At 45.2% G+C, this 18,493-nt stretch overlaps 2 protein-coding genes across 3 annotated transcripts; one reads left to right on the top strand and one right to left on the bottom strand.

Moving 5' to 3' along the window:
- LOC123076179 (aquaporin NIP1-2) lies at positions 1-1,125 on the top strand. The gene is made up of 4 exons (XM_044498565.1): positions 1-285; positions 377-574; positions 656-717; positions 813-1,125. The coding sequence occupies exons 1-4, from the start codon at positions 1-3 to the stop codon at positions 1,012-1,014; spliced, it is 747 nt and encodes a 248-aa protein (XP_044354500.1). The 3' UTR covers positions 1,015-1,125.
- Positions 1,126-3,520: 2,395 nt separating this feature from the next.
- Positions 3,521-9,926, bottom strand: LOC123077690 (serine/threonine-protein phosphatase 5). Of its 2 annotated transcripts, none has more exons than XM_044499985.1 (13): positions 9,674-9,926; positions 8,720-8,842; positions 7,404-7,573; positions 7,254-7,325; positions 6,932-7,082; positions 6,347-6,455; positions 6,128-6,245; positions 5,743-5,890; positions 5,342-5,590; positions 4,750-4,875; positions 4,497-4,597; positions 4,289-4,363; positions 3,521-4,028 (listed from the first exon to the last, which is right to left on the bottom strand). In XM_044499985.1, exons 2-13 carry the CDS (start codon positions 8,790-8,792, stop codon positions 3,969-3,971), a joined length of 1,452 nt encoding a protein of 483 aa, XP_044355920.1. In that variant the 5' UTR covers positions 8,793-8,842; positions 9,674-9,926; the 3' UTR covers positions 3,521-3,968. The 2 variants fall into 2 exon arrangements, with proteins under 2 accessions (XP_044355920.1, XP_044355919.1); XM_044499984.1 differs by having other exon boundaries at positions 8,720-8,845; positions 9,674-9,887.
- Between the last annotated feature and the right edge of the window lie 8,567 nt (positions 9,927-18,493).

The raw sequence follows: 18,493 nt of genomic DNA on the forward strand, positions 1-18,493 counted from the left end.
ATGCTATCAAGTACAGAGCCAGAGCAGGAGGGAGAAGTAGGGCGCTACCGAGCTCAACGGATAGGACAGTGCACCACTAACCTGACGACACCGGAGCCATGGAAGAAGGGCGGGACGGGAAGGAGGCCAAGTCTGAGAGTTCAGAGGACCGGGGCACGGATCTGCGTCGTGTGGGGGCTCGTCGTCATGGTCATGGTCTACTCCGTCGGCCACGTCTCCGGGGCGCACTTCAACCCCGCCGTCACCATCGCCTTCGCCGCCTGCCGACGCTTCCCGTGGAAGCAGGTAGTTTCAACACAGGGATCTTCATTGGGATGAAATGTGATGCGATCAGAAGCACTGTAGATTATCCGAAAAATGTCTGGATGTGTTGCAGGTGCCGTCCTATGTGCTGGCTCAGGTGCTGGGGTCCACGCTGGCGAGCCTGACGCTGCGGCTGACGTTCGGCGGCGCGCACGGGCACTTGTCCGGGATGACGCCGTCCGGTTCGAGCACGCAGGGGGTGGCGCTCGAGTTCATCATCTCCTTCTACCTCATGTTCGTCGTCTCGGGCGTGGCCACGGACGACAGAGCAGTAAAGACCACCGCTTCACGCCACCCAGCACTTGGAGATCGGAAACGACGAACTTCTGCTGATATGTGATAGCTCTTGCAGGTTGGTGACTTGGCTGGTCTCGCAGTTGGTGCCACCGTCGTGCTCAACGTGCTCTTTGCCGGGTACAAGCCGATCTTAAGCATAGACGTGGTCTTGATCTTACCTCAAACTCCTGACATGACATGTCGACGTTGCATTCTTCTTCGTGGATGTGCAGGCCGATCACGGGGGCGTCGATGAACCCTGCGAGGAGCCTAGGGCCGGCGATCGTCGCCTGCCGGTACGGCGGCGTGTGGGTGTACGTCGTCGGCCCGGTGTGCGGGACGGTGGCGGGAGCCTGGACCTACAACCTCATCTGGCTCCCGTACAAGCCCATCGCCAGGAGCGGGTCGACTGCGTCGTTCCTCAGACCGCTGTAAGGGATTAAAATTAGGAGATGGAAATTTTGCTTTAATTTGACCCCAGTGGCAATCATATTGTGATGTTACATGGTGAAAAATGTACATCCGCATGGGTCTTTCTACCGATAATCCCGGTTCCAATAAATGCTCCTTTGTTTCCAATTTGCCCATGAAATTAGTATCTGGCATCAAAATATAAATCAATCTGGACAAGTTTTTCCATGCCTTGTTATCACAACTAAGAGCATCTCCAGCCGTTGGCCCCCAGGGGGGCGCCTAAAATCGCCGCCTGGGGGCGAGCTGGCGCAAAAAAGGGCCTGGGGGCGAGTTGGTCCCCAGTTGCGGGCCCCAGGGCCGCCCCCAGATGCGTATAATTTATTTAAAAAAACGTTCTGTGAAGTTCGGTTAAACACGGCTAAATTTCGGCAAACTTTGACATATATTGACATGTTCGGCGGTACATAGCAAATATAACTAATAAAAGAAATCAATGAACGCCGAGTAGTCGCCGTCGTCGCCGCCATCCTCGCCGCCGTCGTCGTCGGCGGCCTTCTCCTCCTTCTTGACGCGGCCGTCCCTGGTGGACCCCTGACCGGCGTCGCCAACGCGGACCGGGGGCGGCGGCGCATCGTCGTCGTCGCTGTCCTCGATGACGACGACTCCTCCTTCGTCGCGGCCCCGGCGGCGCTGCTCGAACCGCCACAGGACGGCGCACTGGCGCTCCCTCGCCATCTTCAGGGAATCCTTGCGCGCCCATTCCAGAGCCGCGTCGTCTCGTGCTCCACGTCGTCGTGCTTCGTCTTCACGGCGGGGAGATCCGGCTCCGTCTTCACCGGCGCGAGCCCCGGGTCCGTTTTTGGCTTGATGAAGCGCGGAGGAGCCGACGAGGAGGCGCGCCGGCCGCCCTCGTTGATGACGATGCCGGCGCTGCGAGTGCGTCGGCCGAGCGGCGTCTCCGCCGCGGGCTCGGTCTTGACGCCGAGCAGCGCCGGAGAGCCGGAGGAGTGGGAAGAAGAGCGCGAGGAGGAAGAAGAGGAGGAGCCGAACCTCCTGGGCATCCATTGCCTGTCACGTCGGCGGTGGGCCGGGGCGGCCGCCCTCGCCGAGGGTATGCCAACGGCGGGTTGTTGCCGCCTTCGAGGTGCGTCAGCACGCCCTCGAGCGTGCGGCCGGGGACGCCCCACCACATGTGGCGCCCCTCGCTGTTCTTCAGGCCGCCCACCACTGGCGCCCCGTTGGTGGACGCTAGCCTGCTGCTGATGGCGCTCGAAGTACGCCGCCCACGCCGCGTGGTTGTCGGCGGCGTACTGGGGGAGGGCGAGCTGGTCGTCGGTGAGGGAGGCGCGCACCATCTCTACCTCGGTGGCGAAGTAGGAGGGGCGCGCCACGGCGTCGGGCAACGGGGGAATGGGCACTCCGCCGTTGCTGAGCCTCCACCCCGTCGGCCCGGCGCATGTCCGGCGGCGCCGGATGTTGGCCTCGAACAGGAGCCACGACTCATGTTCGCGGAGCGAGCGGCGGCCGAAGCCGTTGGGCGCCGCCTCGTCTCCGGGGAACCGTTCGGCCATCGGGAGAGGGAGAGGGAGGGCTCGGCGGCGGCGCACGGGAGATGGAGAGGGAGGGCTCGGCGGCGGCGCACAGGAGAGGTGGAGCTCGACGGCTAGGGCTGGTGTGGCCAGATGCGAGGGAGGCTACCGGCTTATATAGCTGCGCCGCTCCCGTGTGTACGCGTGCGAGGGAGGGGAGGCGTCGGCGCGCCGCCCCGTGATGCGCCTCCCGTGTGTACGCATGCGAGGGAGGGGAGGCGTCGGCGCGCCGCCCCATGACGCGCCGCCCGTGAGGAACCAATGGTAAGGCTGACCGACGACAGCCTTGCCATTGATTCCCCGCGGGAAACCGAGGCGTTGGGGGAAGACGAGGTGCGGTGTCGCTGACGCGGCTGCCCCGCGGCTCTTTCGCGTCAAAACCGATCGCCCCGGCCCCCCGAGCGCGCCGGGTTCGGCCTGGGTCCGCCGGCGCTAATTTCGGCCCAGGCCGGCGAAAATCGGGCTCCTGGGGGCGCGACTGGGCCTTTTTTTAGCGCCGGCACGAAAAAATCGCCTGGAAAGGCCTTTCTAGGGGCGCGGCTAGAGATGCTCTAAGAACCTAATTCGCATTACAAAGACTTAACTCAGATGGTGAGATTACTTCAACAGTCCAGCCAGATGTTCAAATTCAAAAACAGCAAATTACCAACTTGAAAGCATCGCCTATTATCTTTTTTTTTTTTGAAAAACATGTGTCCGCCCAATCATCCTACTTGCTTTTGCGCATAGGATCGAAGAGATCCTAGAATTTAATGGAAAGAGCAGCGGCGACTGTTGGATGAGCTCCAAAAGGTGGTGAGCCTGATGAGTCAACCAAAGAACGAAATATTTGGAGTTTGACAACTGGTTGACGCCCGGTTGATACTCGAATGAATTGACTGGGCTGAAAATCAAGTGCAATGCAGATATACGCATATAATTGGCCAGACACTTAAATAGACATTAGAAAGAAAATTAACATAAAAAATGGCAAGCAAACTAAACAATAGTGTTACAAGGCCGCATTGTGGCGTTGACACAACACTATATTGCACAATCCTGTGCTCACCCTCCGGTACAAAATAATCATAGTCCGCTACATGCTGCAGGTAGCATTTTGTGTATGAAATGTATTACAACAATCCACACAAGCAATCAAGAGCGAAAAGGCATCAATCCCACTGAACTGACGAGGGCAGAAAGATATAGCAAATGTACAACTACAGACACCTAAATCACTGTGCTAGAACCAATAATTTAACAAAGGGCGGGAGGGGTCACAGCAGCATCTAAATTGTTGTAGCAAAATATTTGCTGCTCAACGCATGACTTGGACTTGGTACGAAAATGAGCTGGGCGCAGAAAAGTTTTGCATATCAAAATTGGCCAGACAGGTTCCAGCTGCTGCTATTGGAACATCCGGAGGAAATTGTTTGCATAGGCCATCGGCTTGACATCAGGGTGCGGCTGCAATAATAGAAGTGTGATCAGCCTTAATTAGCACATGAAGTAACCATATTTTGGTAGGGAAAAGTTCAGCATAATTCATCAAATGAATGACTAGGGCATAAGCAGTTAAGAGGTGCTTGAAATAGATATCTGCAACTTTCAAACTACTGTGCCAGTCAAGTTCAACAAGAATCAACGCACTTGGCGAGAAGCTTAGATGTCATACAAACCAAACTATTTGCGAGAAGCTTAGATGCAAAAGGCCAATAAGGACATACCACTGCTGAGAAACTAACAATATCTGGCTTTAAATCTGGAGCATTGAATCGAATAAATGCACCTTTGTTGCCCATCTGCATCGGAAAAAGTCAGCATCCATAACATGAAACTGAGAACAGATGTCTTGCCAAAACTATATCTCAACTTCTCAAGAGAAAATTTCAACGAATGCAAGCAGTGTAGTTTTTTCCCCGTGATTTAGCATACCTGGTCGCAATAGTTAGGAGCAGAGAAGACAGTAATAAGCTTTCCGTCATGCATAGTTTCATACCCTTCATCCTTCACTTCATGGGATCGGACAACAAGGTCTGCCAGGCAATCAACCAAATTAGAAGAAAACATGCAAGAAAAGAATGTTATATAGAAACGAGAAACATGCTCCAACAAGCGTAAACTAAATATATCTGGCATGTTAAAACAATATAAGAACGAGTGAACGACAATTTGTTATGGGGCCTACCCAGGTTGTTATCTTCTAAAAACCGCTTCGTCACATCTCCACCAAAGGAAAGCCCTACACCTCGTTTGCTTGGACCTCTCCCAGGCTGAGGCTGAGGGTCACTCCATAGAATTTCACACATCAAACCTGTCAACAAAAAAGCAGAGTTAATTTTGCCAAATAGCAGAAACACACATATACGTACACACACATAAATGCAAAATATATTACTTCCATTGCAAGTTTTGTTGACAAGTAAATGTTTTTGCAGAACATTGTAGTGAATTCACAACAGAATCAACAATGATAGCATATAGCCAACAGAAATGCAATGGTTGTAATCCCATCGGCATATCTTGCACAAAATGAACAAAATCGAGGTTGCTATGGTGACTTTTTTTCAGTTTCTAAAAACAGAATAAAGAAAAGGTACTTTGACATCTTTGACGTCAACAATGAGTAGGTGATATGTTCGAGCTTCAGATGAGAAGCAAGGGAAAATGCAATCATACCATAACTCAGGTGTTTATAAAAGCAGTTCATTAAAAAGGAATGAAGGAAATCATATATCCACTCAAGAATGGACAACCGTAAATAGTGAAGTGAGAAATACCTTCTTCGGGAGGCTCACAGAAACGGTCAATGGCCTTAATGTCTGATAACTTTACTCCATCAACACTAAACAGACCCCCATGAACTACAAAGACCTTCTTGTTGATTACATGAGCCAGAGGTAAGCAACAAAATACTTCAGCAAACAGCTCGACAAACGTATCACTCAACTTGGACTTCACTTCTCCCTCAAAACCGTATATTTTGTTCATGCTCTTGCTTTCATGGTTTCCTCTTGCTAGATACATACCTGATTATAGAAAATTCTAGCCATGCTTAACTCATAGTTCCACTTAACTAAAGCTGAACTGGTAGGAGGATGTAGCAGTAGAATACATACTACAGCAGACCCGACTAGTTCAATTTATGACCATGAACAAAATAATAATTGAAGATAATTACCAGTTGGATAGAGGCACTTGAATGCAAAGAGAGTAAGTATGACTTCAAGTGAAAACGATCCTCTGTCCACAAAGTCTCCATTGAAGAGGTAAGGGTTGTCTTCAGAGGGAAGTCCATTGAGCTCAAATATATTTAGCAGATCGAAGTACTGTAAACAGAAATAGAACGGCAGGGCGTTAAGCCCCCCAATAGGTAACAACAAAAGAAATCACAATCAAAATTAGAATGTCATCAAGACTAGTGATTTCGACCTCATTCTAACTATATGTGTGAATATAAAGGGTTCTGTTACCACTTCACAAGATTAAAGCATTTCAAAATGCATACGCCAAATGGTTAAGGAGAGCTATGTCTAGAGAAAGACTTCACTTGTTAAGGCAAATACCTGGCCATGAACATCACCGCAGACCGTAAAGTGACAACCATTCGGAACATTCACATCGACAAGGGAAGGCACTGCTCGCAGCAAGTCCCGTGCTTGCAACACAATCTGTAATGCATACCTATACCATGTTGCCAACTTATAGCTTATCAAAACATCCAAGAAAACTTGTACAAGGAAAACAAAATGATTCATGATTGCCATGACAATTACAAACTGTACCTTTTATGTATACATCTTTGCTTCTTGAAATCCTCCAGCATCTGCTTGACAAAATCTAATGTTATTGTATCCCCATCAATTCTTGCTCCAGTATACTGTGGTTCAACTTCTGTAATATCAACAATGTTTGTTTAACTCCACTATAGCTGAGATCAAAATACCTATCAGCTATTTTAATAACTAAAGCTCAATTTCACTAATAGAACATGTAATGTTAGCAATATACCAACACTGACAGCATATGATGTTTCGCACTAAGAACTACTCACTAAAGTAGTGACCTAAAACGTCTTATATTAGTTTACAGAGGGAGCATGTTGCTTCACTTAGATTGTGTGCATAATATGCCGAGCATTAAAAGACTGAAAGTAAAAAAAACAATAGAAGCACCCAAGAGCTGAATATGGAAGGCACTCTAAAACCATATAAAAGCTCATGAATACAAGCAAATAGATTTATCATGAAAGAACATACTAATAGCACAAGGAAAGAATACTAGTGTCCCATCTGTGGCCACATTAACATATATATCGAACCTGGAGATAGTGAAGTGCCAGAAAATATGGAAATTCAAAGACCAGATACCTATTATATGATAATCAAGAGAATCTGCTATTGAGCGCCTTTCTGTATCCCCTACAGAAATTGCTTCTTCGAAGCGGATTTTTTGGACAGCTTTCTCACACTCTTTCAACTTTCTTGTAGCATCTGGATCATTAGGACAGATTCTTTTCACCTAATAAGAAAATATAATTGCATATATTACTTAGTTGCAGGGAAAGCAAATGCCAATATGGAATCTCATTGTCTAAAAAGTAAATGTAACCGGAGCAGACTAAACACAAATGAACACCAATATCCAGTAGACATATGATTAAGTGGATTTATTAAACAATATGACACATACCTGTTGAAAATCTTTCAGGGCTTCCTTGAATTTTCCCATAGCAAGATATGCCGCACCTCGTCTATAATAACCCTACAGGCACAAAGTTTTGCAAAAGGTGAGAACCTACAAATGTTTTGCCAGCAGCAGGTCCAGGTCATAGATACTCACTTTCGAATATTTAGGATCAATCTCAATAGCCTTTGTAGCATCCTGGACAGCACTTCCATATTCCTCAAGCTTTGTATGTGCAAATGCACGATTTGCCCAATAAACCGCATTTGAACCATTTAGATCAATAGCCTGGTCATAGAGCTCTACAGCCTGAGAAAACTTGTTTGCTGGAGGGAAAACATAGTAATAGTTAGGCAACAACAATCATCAAGGAAATCCTAACACTAAGGGACCCTGTATGCTTCATTTGGATATTAACATAATGCCGTGAAAGATAGTCATTCAAGTTCAGTTTATTGCCACAAAAGCACATCTAAAACTGCATATGCCTCTTAACTTCATTTACTAATTAATTAGTGTCTCAAGTTTAGCTATTAAATAAAATACAACAAGCAATCCAACAGATTGGGTCCTTAAATTAAGTGAATGGGCTACAAGGTAACAAACATCTATACACTGGACTCCATGTTTCACTTTGAAGGGAAAAGTAGAACATAGAGTGGAACTGCAAACTTGAAGGACTTCATGTTTCTAGTGTAATGGTAATCCCTTTGGTCCTTCTTAGGACGCGTCTAAGTTTTTTCTATTCTTCCCGTAGTACTCTGTGCAGTCCCTTTTTCTCTGAGCGCCACATCATCTGCCTCCCATCCAACCAAATGCATGCATGCATTAACTGCTCTCCTTCCTATTCGCCTTATGTTGTGCTAATGGGGGGAGAAACCAAGAGACCAAATAGGCAATCAAGGAGGACTACCCAATCACGGCATGCACATTTATCTCCATTTATAACGGCCCAGCTCTCCTGGTACATGCAGCATACTCTAATGAAGGGCAAATTAGCAGTGTTCAAGAAAGTGTTTTGCAACGCTCAAGTGCTGAGCGATGGCAAAACGCTTCACTTTGGCCCTAAGCATAGATTAAGTGTTTTTTAATAATTTGGCTGTTTTTGAGCTACTTATGCTTGGCTGCTTGCGCAATAATAGCAATATGTCATTTACCTTATTATTAGGGTCTGTTCCAGAACTATTTCCTTCAGATTCTGGCCAATTTAAAAAAACGCTAAAGCGCTTAAGCTGCGGCCATTGCTCTAAGTTGTGGCCCCTCGCTTCACTTACGCTTTCCACTTTTTTGAACATTGCAAATTAGTCCAAAAAACGAGAACACTGCCCTCCTTGATATCTGGGTCTGGAGTTACACGCAGAGTAAAAAGGACCGGAGGGAGTACAATGGTAAGGCCCCATTAACAACAATGAGACGATAAAATAATGTTGTACACTCTAGACATACGACAGGAAGATAACACATATCCTTACCCTTGAAGGCATCGTTTGCCCTAAGTTTGAGTTCCTCAGCCTTCTGCACATTTGAATTTGAACTATCACCCATGATATCTGTTGTGTCTAGTTCATACACAGACTTCAAAGCTCCTTATTCACCTACTACATCATAAAGGAAATTAACAAAAAAGCATCAGTCTTGCCAGAGGTTTGAAGAATCCAAAATTTCAAACACACCAAAGCATGCATGTTTAAGAGACCAGAAAGCAAGGACTGTTAACATGTTATGTTTGTGCCCGAGCTACTAACAGACAGCAATTCAATTACTAACTATTATACCACATTCTGGTATGTTCCCGCATTCCATCGTACTCTTATTCCACTTTTGGTTTGACAGCTGTGAATACAGATATGCCATATACAATCTGCCTATGAAAAACTATTGATGAGTGAACGAACCAATCAACCAAGACAGACAACATTTTGGTCAATATTCCACACGGCTTTGTTCACGCACATGGAGTGGTGCTTCTGCCTATGTTCCTCTGAGCACTTTAGTCAGCTATACAATGAACGAACTAGGTCCAATGAAAGGTATTGATAAAAAACATCCCGGCAAGGCCTGGCTTTGTGTGCAATTGCATCACTCCAATTTGCACAAGATATAAACATAAAAGGAAAGAACAGATCGGAACAATGACTCGTCCCATCCGCTGACTAGGTTCTTCACTACAGCCAGCAAGTTACCCAAAATGTTCCCAACAGGATTGCAACCTAAAATCCACGAACTCGGGTACCTCTACGAATCGGTCGTCTCCGCAGACCGCAGTTGATTTGACGGAGAAAAAAAACGAACTTTGAAAAAGTTAATCAACTAGCTTCGGCCCAATCTCTCTAACGGCTTTGGCTGCGGATCTAGGCCAAATCTCGTGGGGGTTTGATTGGCTAGGGTTCAGGTAACCAATCACTGGGTGGCTAAAGAGCTCGTACCTCGAAAGCCGCCGTCCAAGGTTGCGGACGGGGTGTAAACGGCTGGGGCAGGGCAGGGCAGCGGCGCGCGACGGGGCAGAACGGGAGCGGCGGCGGCGGCCGCGACGCGTTCGAGAGGCGAGAGACGTGAGGCGGCGACGCGCGCTAAGCTACGGCGGCGGCAGGGTGTAGGAGAGATTTTATTGGGTCGGGTTGGAGCTTTGGGTAGGTCAAGACCGACCGAGCACGATATAGGTCAAGAGGAGGAGCTATGGGTTAGGCCGCGCCTATCTCTCCCCTAAAGCGAGACATAGGTTGCGCTCGCGTCAGGCACCTGCCTCAATGGGCCAGCCCAGCGCGCGGGGAGCCAACCACTGCCTTGTTTTCTTTCTATTTTTTCACGTTTTTTGTTTTTGTTTTTTTCTTTATTTTCCTATTTTATTTTAAACTTCCAAACATATACAAAGTTTATTTTTTTTACATAAAATTTTGAAAAATGTTAAATTTGTATAGAGGAAATTTTTCTTATGTATACGAAAAATATATACAAAAATTATATAATGTCTATTAAAAAAAGTTGACCATGCATTTAAATTTAAAAAATATTAAACAAGCATTAAAAACTGTTAATAAAATATTTTACAATGTTAATCAAGCATTTGAAAATGTTAAATGCGTATCAAAATGTTTTTCATGTATACGAAAAATGTTTAAAAGCAAACAAATGTTTCTCATGTATTTCAAAATGATAAACATGTGAAAAAATGTTTTTGGTGTGTATATTGTGTGTAAATGCTAATTGTCATTAAAAAAATAACCATGCACTTAAAAATATCAACCATGCATTCAAAAAATGTTAATCTTATATTTGAGAAATGTTAAATGTCTATATAAAAACTGTATTAGATGTATACCAATGTGTATGGAAAAGTTTCAAAAAATGTTAATCATATATTTAAAAAATGTTAATGTGTATATATAATATGTTTCCGACATATATGAAAAATGTATAATATGTACTGAAAAAATTTGACAGATGTTGAGCAAAGAAGAAACCGATGCAAATCAACAAATAAACAAAGAAATCTAATAAAACCAAAAAAGAGAACAAAAACCGAAGAAAACCAATAAAAAGAATGGAAAAGTGAAAACCGGGAAGGATACAAAGAGAAACGAAGAAAACTAATGAAAACCAATAAAGAAACAAAGAAAACCAATGAACAATGAAGAAAATAGGAAACAAATGTTGACCATGTATATAAAAACGTTCCTGTTGTATACAAAAAACTACATTGTGTGTCAAAAAAATGTTTATTGCCATGCTTTTTGTATCATGTATTGAAAAAAATGTTGACTATGTCTTAAAAAGAAGTGTTCAAAAATTGTATTTAAGAAAAATGAAGTTTGTACTTGAAAAATGTTCAACATGTGTCAACAAAAATGTTTCACGTGTACAATAAAAATGTGCATTGTATTGAAAAAGGTAGATATGTGTTGAAAAACAAGAAAAATATGAAAACAAACTAAGAAACAAAGAGAACAAAGAAATCAATGAAGGCCAAAAATGAAATAAGGAAACAAAGATAAAAAGAAAACCGACGAAATACCAGTGAAAAAAAAGAAACAAAGAAAAAAATATATAAGAAAATCAAAAAAGAAAGGAAAAACCAAAGAAAAATGAATAAAACAAATGAAAATCAAGACAGAGACAAAGAAACCCGAAGAAAAAGAAAAACCAAATAAAACCAATGCAAAAACATCGTAAGTAGTACAAACAAGAAAGAAACAAAGAAAAACGAGAAACACTTAGAAAAGTCAAAGAGAAACAAAGGAAAAATCCAAAAGAAAAAACAACGAGCGAACCTAAGTGAAACTCGATCGAGCGAGTGAAGGAGCGAGTCGTCAGTGAATGAATAAAAAAGGGAAACGAGTCTGCCCAATATCTGCATGTGGGAGAGAAGCTTCGGGCGAGGGGAGCATGTATCTCGCTATAAACGAGATATAGCTCTTGCGTTATGGTTATGGTGGAGAGAAACGGGAAACCGGAATCCCTAATGGGCCATGTTTGGTTGACCGGTCCTTTCGAGCAAGTGTTACTACGCCAAGGAGAGCGAGACCTCCAAGTGTGGGAATCCTATTCCCCATGCGGTAGATAGGCACGTAACCCTACGCGTACCCCCCAGTGCGCGCTACAAAGCAGATAGGCCGGCTCATTTACGTTTTTTCTCCATATGTTTGTTGTGTCTTTCTCCACCGATTTTTAAGTTTTTCTACCGGTTTTCTCCATATTTTTCTCTTTGTTTTATGTTTATTTTTATTTTTATTCATTTTTGTATTTTTCTAATCCACAAAAAGTAAACTCTTTTAAATTTCGTGATCATTTTATTTAATTCATGAACTTTTGTAAAATTTGCAAACTTTTTTGAAATCTATGATTTTTTTTTCAACTTCATGAACAAATTGCAAATTGGAAAACACTTCATTTCACATTTGTCAACCTTTTCCAAATTAATAAACTTTTAAAAATTTGTGAATATTTTTTGAAATTCAGAAATATTTTTTGAAATTAATGATTTTTAAAAAATTAGGAAACATTTCTTTAGATTGGTGCCATTTTTGAAATTCGGCAATAATTTTGAAATTCATGAATATTTTTTGTGATTCATAACATTTTTTCAAATACTTCACTTTTTAAAATTGTGAACATTCCCAAATTCATGAATATTTTTTTAAAATACGGGAATATTTTCCTAAATTGTGACATTTTTAAATTCTAGGAAATGAAATTTATAACTTTTTTAAATACCAAACAATTTTTAAAGAAGCAAACAAAACAAAAACAAAAAATAAAAAGACAAAGGTGCCCCGCCCAACACATGGGTCGGTCCATATATATAGCGGGCGGGGGGGGGGGGGGGGGGCACGGTTTCCTCTCTCTATTCCCCCCGTAGGTTGGGAAATAGGAGGTCCCCTCCTAATGCCCCGAGAGCTGTTTCTTAAAATACTTGTATATTCATGTTCGTACATTGTGCACTGTACAATGTGCTTTTCTGAAAGAAACATCCGATGTATTCATAATCAATTATGGCAGTACAAAGTGTTAGGAAACATAGTTGAAAAAAAAATCGCACATGCGCACAACCAGAATCAATGTCAAGATGCATAACAGGTTGTGATCACGATCGTTACCGTCACTGAGTTGCAGCGGAAGAATATTGTGCCGGTGTAGATTGAGTCCCTCGAACCATCAATGAACGATCCCACAAACCGCCTACAAACTGTCCCTTGAATCGAAGACCGAAAGCACGACCTCTGTAACATCCCAATTTTAAATAAATTTGGATGTTAACATAATCATTTATGCATATCATGTTTTATTGCATTTTGGAGTTTTAGGAAATGTTCAAATATTTTTTTCACTCATGAAAAATAAAAGAGAGAGGATAAAATGACTTCCACAAATATAAAAAAGAGTTGGAAAAGTATTAGAATATTATTTGGAGTTTTGAAGTTTATCTGATAAACATTTTATTGGGGAAAAGTGCATTATTGCATAAAACAAATATTTTCAATATTATGTGAGCAGAACAAAAATGTTCATTATGCTCTATATTATCAGTAGTGATATTATAAATTACTATGGTATTTTTATAAATTGGTTTGGATTTGGGCCTCAAAATGTTTTCTATAAATAGTAAAAAAAAACACACAGGCCCAGGCGCCCCGTGCCGACGTGCTCTGCCTTTCGGCCCACAACCCGTCTAGGCGCCGAAACGCTTTCGCGCCTGCCGCCTGCCCCCCTCTCTCTCTCATCCGCCGCTTCCGCTGACTATTGGGGCCCGATCCCCATATCCCTCAACCTCTCGCCGCGCCACGCTCCCGCATCTGTCGTGCGAACCTCACGGGATAGAGCTTATCCTGCAGCTCCAGAGCTCTCCCCTCCTCCACTACTAGGGAAAACCTTATATACAGAACTTTAGCAGTAGCGCTTGTTAAAAAAGCGTATGCGCTACTGCTACACAGCAGTAGCGCGTGCAGAATAACCGCGCTGCAGATACATATGTAGCAGCAGCGCGTCCCATGATAAAAGCGCTACTACTAAAATTCCCACCACTAAGCCGATAGGCTACACATAGTAGTAGCGGTCTTTTAGAAACAGCGCTAGCGCTAATATTGTTGTAGCAGCGCGTTAAAGTGTAAGGCGCTACTGCTAACGAAAATAAAATAAAATGAAAAGCAAGTAGAAAAGTAAATGAAAACGAAAGAAATAGAAAAAGGAGAAAGGAAAAAAAAATAAAATGTAAAGAAAAATAAATGAAAAAAGGAAAAAGGGAGAAAGGCATAGCAGTAGCGCGTTTCGGAAAACGCGCTGTAGCTAACTTAACTATAGCGCATTTTCAGAAACGCGCTACCGTTATGTTTCACTTAACCAGCGGTTTCCCTCCCCCGACCACCACTTCTCCCCCAAATACCTCGCCCCACTTCGCCGCCGTCGCCCCACTTCGCCGTCGTCTCCTGCCGGCGTGGACTGCAACCTCACCGTCTCCCCCCGAGGCCGCCCTCATCCTCACCACTGCCGCCCGAGGCCGTCCTCAGCCTCACCGCCGCCGCCCGAGGCCGCCCTCGACCTCACCGTCGCCGCCCTCGACCTCACCGCCGCCCAGGACCGCCGCTGCCCGAGCCCGAGCCCGAGCCCGCCCTCCCCGCCCCTGCCTCCGTCGCCGAGCACCTCCCCGCCACCGTCTCTCCCCTCTCTGTAAGCCCCCCACCCCTCCCCCCACCACTCCTCTCTCTCTGCATTTTAGAGCAAAAATTAGTAGAGCAAAAGTTAGTTTATAGCAAAAAAATTAGTTTAGAGCAAAAGATGTTAAGTAGTAGATGTTAGAGCAAAAATTAGTTTAGAGCAAAAAAATTGGTTTACAGCAAAAGTTAGTTAGGGCGGTAGGGTTTAATTAGGGTTTTCCTTTTCATAAATGTTTTTTTAAAGAAAAAATGAAGAAAATGTTGTAGCAGTGCTGCTTGTAGTATATAGTGATACTAGTAGATGTTAATTAGGTTAGGGCAGTAGTGGTACTAATAGATGTTAATTAGATTTTTTAGTTAGGGCAGTAGGGTTTTGCTAGGTTAATTAGGTTAGTAGTGCTGCTAGTAGTAGTGGTACAGTAGGTTAATTAGGTGAAGTTAAATGAATAACCTAAATGAATGAAATTAGTAGTTAATTGAATTTTTTCCTTTCATCATTATAGAGCACTAAAGTTAACTAATTTTGTTCTATTAGTAGTTAAATGAATTTTCTTCTACACTTAGTTTTTGAATTAGCTTGTGAAATTTGGACATGTATATTTGGACATTTGGTTGCTCGTGTATATTTGGACATGTGTTGCGGTGTCGAAGATGGATATTTGAACACTATTTCCAGGGAATGAAGCCGAGTGGCCTATGTTTTGCCAGAATGTTGATTCATTTCCGTTCCGGCAAATTTCAGGTGCTCGATTTGTCCACTTTTTAGCAAAGGTCATGCCAAAACTTTCCGTGAATTTCGGCATGACTTGTGCTACAAACTAGGACATATCGAGTGCCCGGGATTTGCCGCACCGGAAAGGAGTTAACGTTACTGCAAAACATAGGCCTTTTTTATGTCATTATTCATTTTATTAGGTCTAGAATTAATTGGCTAGATTTAATCGTAGGAAACATGGCTAGCAACGATGAAGGACAGGGTTTTGGTGATTGCAACGACGTCTACCTGGCGGCAGCCGAATTTTTGAGCCTTGCCGACGATCAATGGATGTTGTTGCTGGGCCCACCTGTCGCATCGGGGACTGATACCGACATGCAGACCGGCGATGAGACTGAGACCGGCGATGAGACCGGCACCGACACCGGTGCCGAGACTAGCGGAGTTGGTATAGAACTGAAAGCAAAGAGGCCACGGCGCCCAAACCAGCTCATGACTACTAGACTGGTGGTCACGGAGATGCACGACGGCATTTTTGAGCCAATAGCGCCCGAGGAAGCGCGATCGTGCTACGACAATCAAATAGGCTGCATCGTACGGACAATCGCCACCATCAACGATGAGAAACTACAGAAGATAGATAATATGAGGCCCTCCCTCCTAACGAAGCTGCACCAGATATTCTTGTTCCCGGGCCGGAATGAAAAGGATTATAAAGATCCAGATAAGGACCCGACAATGAAGAAGATAAACAAACACGCCATGACCAAGTTTAGCGACGCGTTGGCCGCCTGGAAAACTAGGGTGAAACATCGGATCGTCAACAAAAAGGAACCCTACTCCGAGATTGTAAAGGATAATCCAACAATCAAGGAAGAGCACTTTGAAATATTCAAGGCGGCTTGCGAGGCCGAAGCTGCCAAAAAAAGGTCAAAGTACATGAAGGGGCTTCAACAGAGGAACATGGGGTGCCACCACCTCGGAAGCCATGGTTACAGCGGGAAGAGGTCCATATGGGCCAAGGAGGACGCAGAACACGAGAGTCTGGGCATCCCAGACCCCTTGGCGGACTTCACCGTCCCGCAGGAGCGTGACATCCTCAGGGCACGTCACCATTGGGACTCAGTCAAGAAGGTTTTCGAGACGGACCCGGTCACGACGGAGTTCATGAGACTGCTAGTAATTTTAGTTTCTGATCAATTCGACTGCACGTTAATCATATTTGTAAACGATCCTTGTTCCTTTTGCAGAGAGAGCATCACAGGACTGTGGCCAAAAGCGACTCGCCGTCTGAGGCGTCGGCGAGGCCCAAGTGGGAAATCCATTCAACCGGGCGTTGAACATATTGAAAGGACTCCCGTTGGAGACTCGGCCGTCGTATGGACGCGTGCACGGTGTCGGAGACGGCGCCACGTGGAAGAAGTACTACCGTGAGACCACGAAGGAGAGAAAGGAAAGACAGAGGTTAACTGAAGAAAACATTGACAAGAAGGTTGAGATTGCAGTTGAGAAGAAATCATTTGAGACAGTCGCAACAACGGTAGCTGCCGCAAAACAGGTGGTTGCAGATCTGTCTACTGTCTTGGTTCCGACCGTTTTTAATTGGAGCAGGCAAAATCCAGAAAAAAATGCAGCGGACTTTCCCCTTGCTGACTTCTTCGGGAGCAGCTCGACTAGCGTTGCACCAGCACCTGCACCTGCTCCCGCACCGGCTCCCGCACCTGCTCCGGCACCGGCTCCCGCACCGGACGTGCTCGGCGGTGCTTCGTCTTTGGCTGAGCTCGACGCCCTCATGGTATCTGTCACACCGGCCCTCTTCAATAAATGTATAATCTCTCGTTTCCGTTGCCTTTCTGTCTCACGTCGCAGACATGTCTTTGTAGGCCGACGTAACCCCATGCACCATATTGTACACCATCGGCGACCAGAAGGTGGACGTGGGGAAGGCGACGATAATGAAGCCGAAAGAACCATTGTTCCACGGCCGGCCGATCCCCCCGGACGTCTTCAAGGTTTCCGTGGCCAGTGTCAAACCGGGCCACGAAAATTTGGCTCCTCTGGTACTAGGGGGGTGACGACGAGACCCCACGGCGGCTTGGTGATTGCAATGGGTGGGTCCTGTTGTGGCCAAAGAGTCTGCTTCGTCTGAAGGCGGCCGGGAGCACACCCACGAGCACGTAGTTAGGTATGAACATCAACACCCCACCTACCCAATTAGCATCGGCTGTCGTGCTGGGTGATAGCGGACAGGGTGAGGAAGTGGCTCCATTAGTCGCTGGTGACGTCGGCATAGATGAGGATGAGGATGACGATGACACTCAACAGTATCTCAATACTGGCGCCTAATCATGCTTTGAGCGTCATGAGTCGGTGCCTGAATTTCCGCCCCCGGAGGCTGAACATATTATAGACGACCTTCCGGTAGCAAAGAAGCCTAGGAAGAGAGCAAGGAAAGGCAATCAAGATGCTTCTATGATCCAGCCGCCTCAGCAGCCTCGGGTTCAAGACCGTATAGATATCCCTGGTGTGGCAAAATGGCATATCCCCGATCAACCAATCCTACCTAAAGCAGCGCTAGGGGCCAGATTCGGCGATCTAAGGAGACTTCATGACGATGTGCTGCGGATAGAGAAAGGCCTCATCGCCTCAAAAAATCCAGGATACCCACTCTACGTGGTTAACGTGCCACGACAATTGTCGTACGTCGACACATTCCCCGTGGAGAAGTTCTTCCTTCGATTCGATTACATCTTCGACATGTTTTGATACGTCCCCAACGTATCTATAATTTTTGATTGTTCCATGCTATTATATATTCTGTTTTGGATGTTTAATGGGCTTTATTATACACTTTTATATTATTTTTGGGACTAACCTACTAACCCAAGGCCCAGTGCAAATTGCTATTTTTTTGCCTATTTCAGTGTTTCGCAGAAAAGGAATATCAAACGGAATTAAACCTTCGGGAGAGTTATTTTTGGAACAAACGTGATCCAAAGGACTTGGAGTGGACGTCAAGAAACGAACAAGGAGGCCACGAGGCAGGGAGGCGCGCCTGCCCCCCTGGGCGCGCCCGCCACCCTCGTGGGCCCCTCGTGGCTCCACCGACCTACTTCTTCCTCCTATATATATACCTACGTACCCCGAAACCAACCAGGAGCACGATGAAACCCTATTTACACCGCCGCAACCTTCTGTACCCGTGAGATCCCATCTTGGGGCCTTTTCCGGCGCTCCGCCGGAGGGGGCATCGATCACGGAGGGCTTCTACATCAACACCATAGCCTCACCGATGATGTGTGAGTAGTTTACCACAGACCTTCGGGTCCATAGTTATTAGCTAGATGGCTTCTTCTCTCTCTTTGGATCTCAATACAAAGTTC

The sequence above is a fragment of the Triticum aestivum genome, chromosome 3D, assembly GCF_018294505.1.
Source record: "Triticum aestivum cultivar Chinese Spring chromosome 3D, IWGSC CS RefSeq v2.1, whole genome shotgun sequence".
NCBI lineage: Eukaryota > Viridiplantae > Streptophyta > Magnoliopsida > Poales > Poaceae > Triticum > Triticum aestivum.

Bases quoted from the DNA above. Each gene is read 5' to 3' on its own strand.
- LOC123076179 (XM_044498565.1), top strand. From the start codon at position 1: ATGCTATCAAGTACAGAGCCAGAGCAGGAGGGAGAAGTAGGGCGCTAC. The intron at 286-376 runs GTAGTTTCAACA...GATGTGTTGCAG, and splicing joins GACGCTTCCCGTGGAAGCAG to GTGCCGTCCTATGTGCTGGC. The intron at 718-812 runs GTACAAGCCGAT...GTGGATGTGCAG, and splicing joins CTCAACGTGCTCTTTGCCGG to GCCGATCACGGGGGCGTCGA.
- LOC123077690 (XM_044499985.1), bottom strand. From the start codon at position 8,792: ATGGGTGATAGTTCAAATTCAAATGTGCAGAAGGCTGAGGAACTCAAA. The intron at 4,876-5,341 runs GTATTTCTCACT...TTTTGTTGACAG, and splicing joins CTGTGAGCCTCCCGAAGAAG to GTTTGATGTGTGAAATTCTA. The intron at 4,364-4,496 runs GTATGCTAAATC...TTTCCGATGCAG, and splicing joins CTCCTAACTATTGCGACCAG to ATGGGCAACAAAGGTGCATT.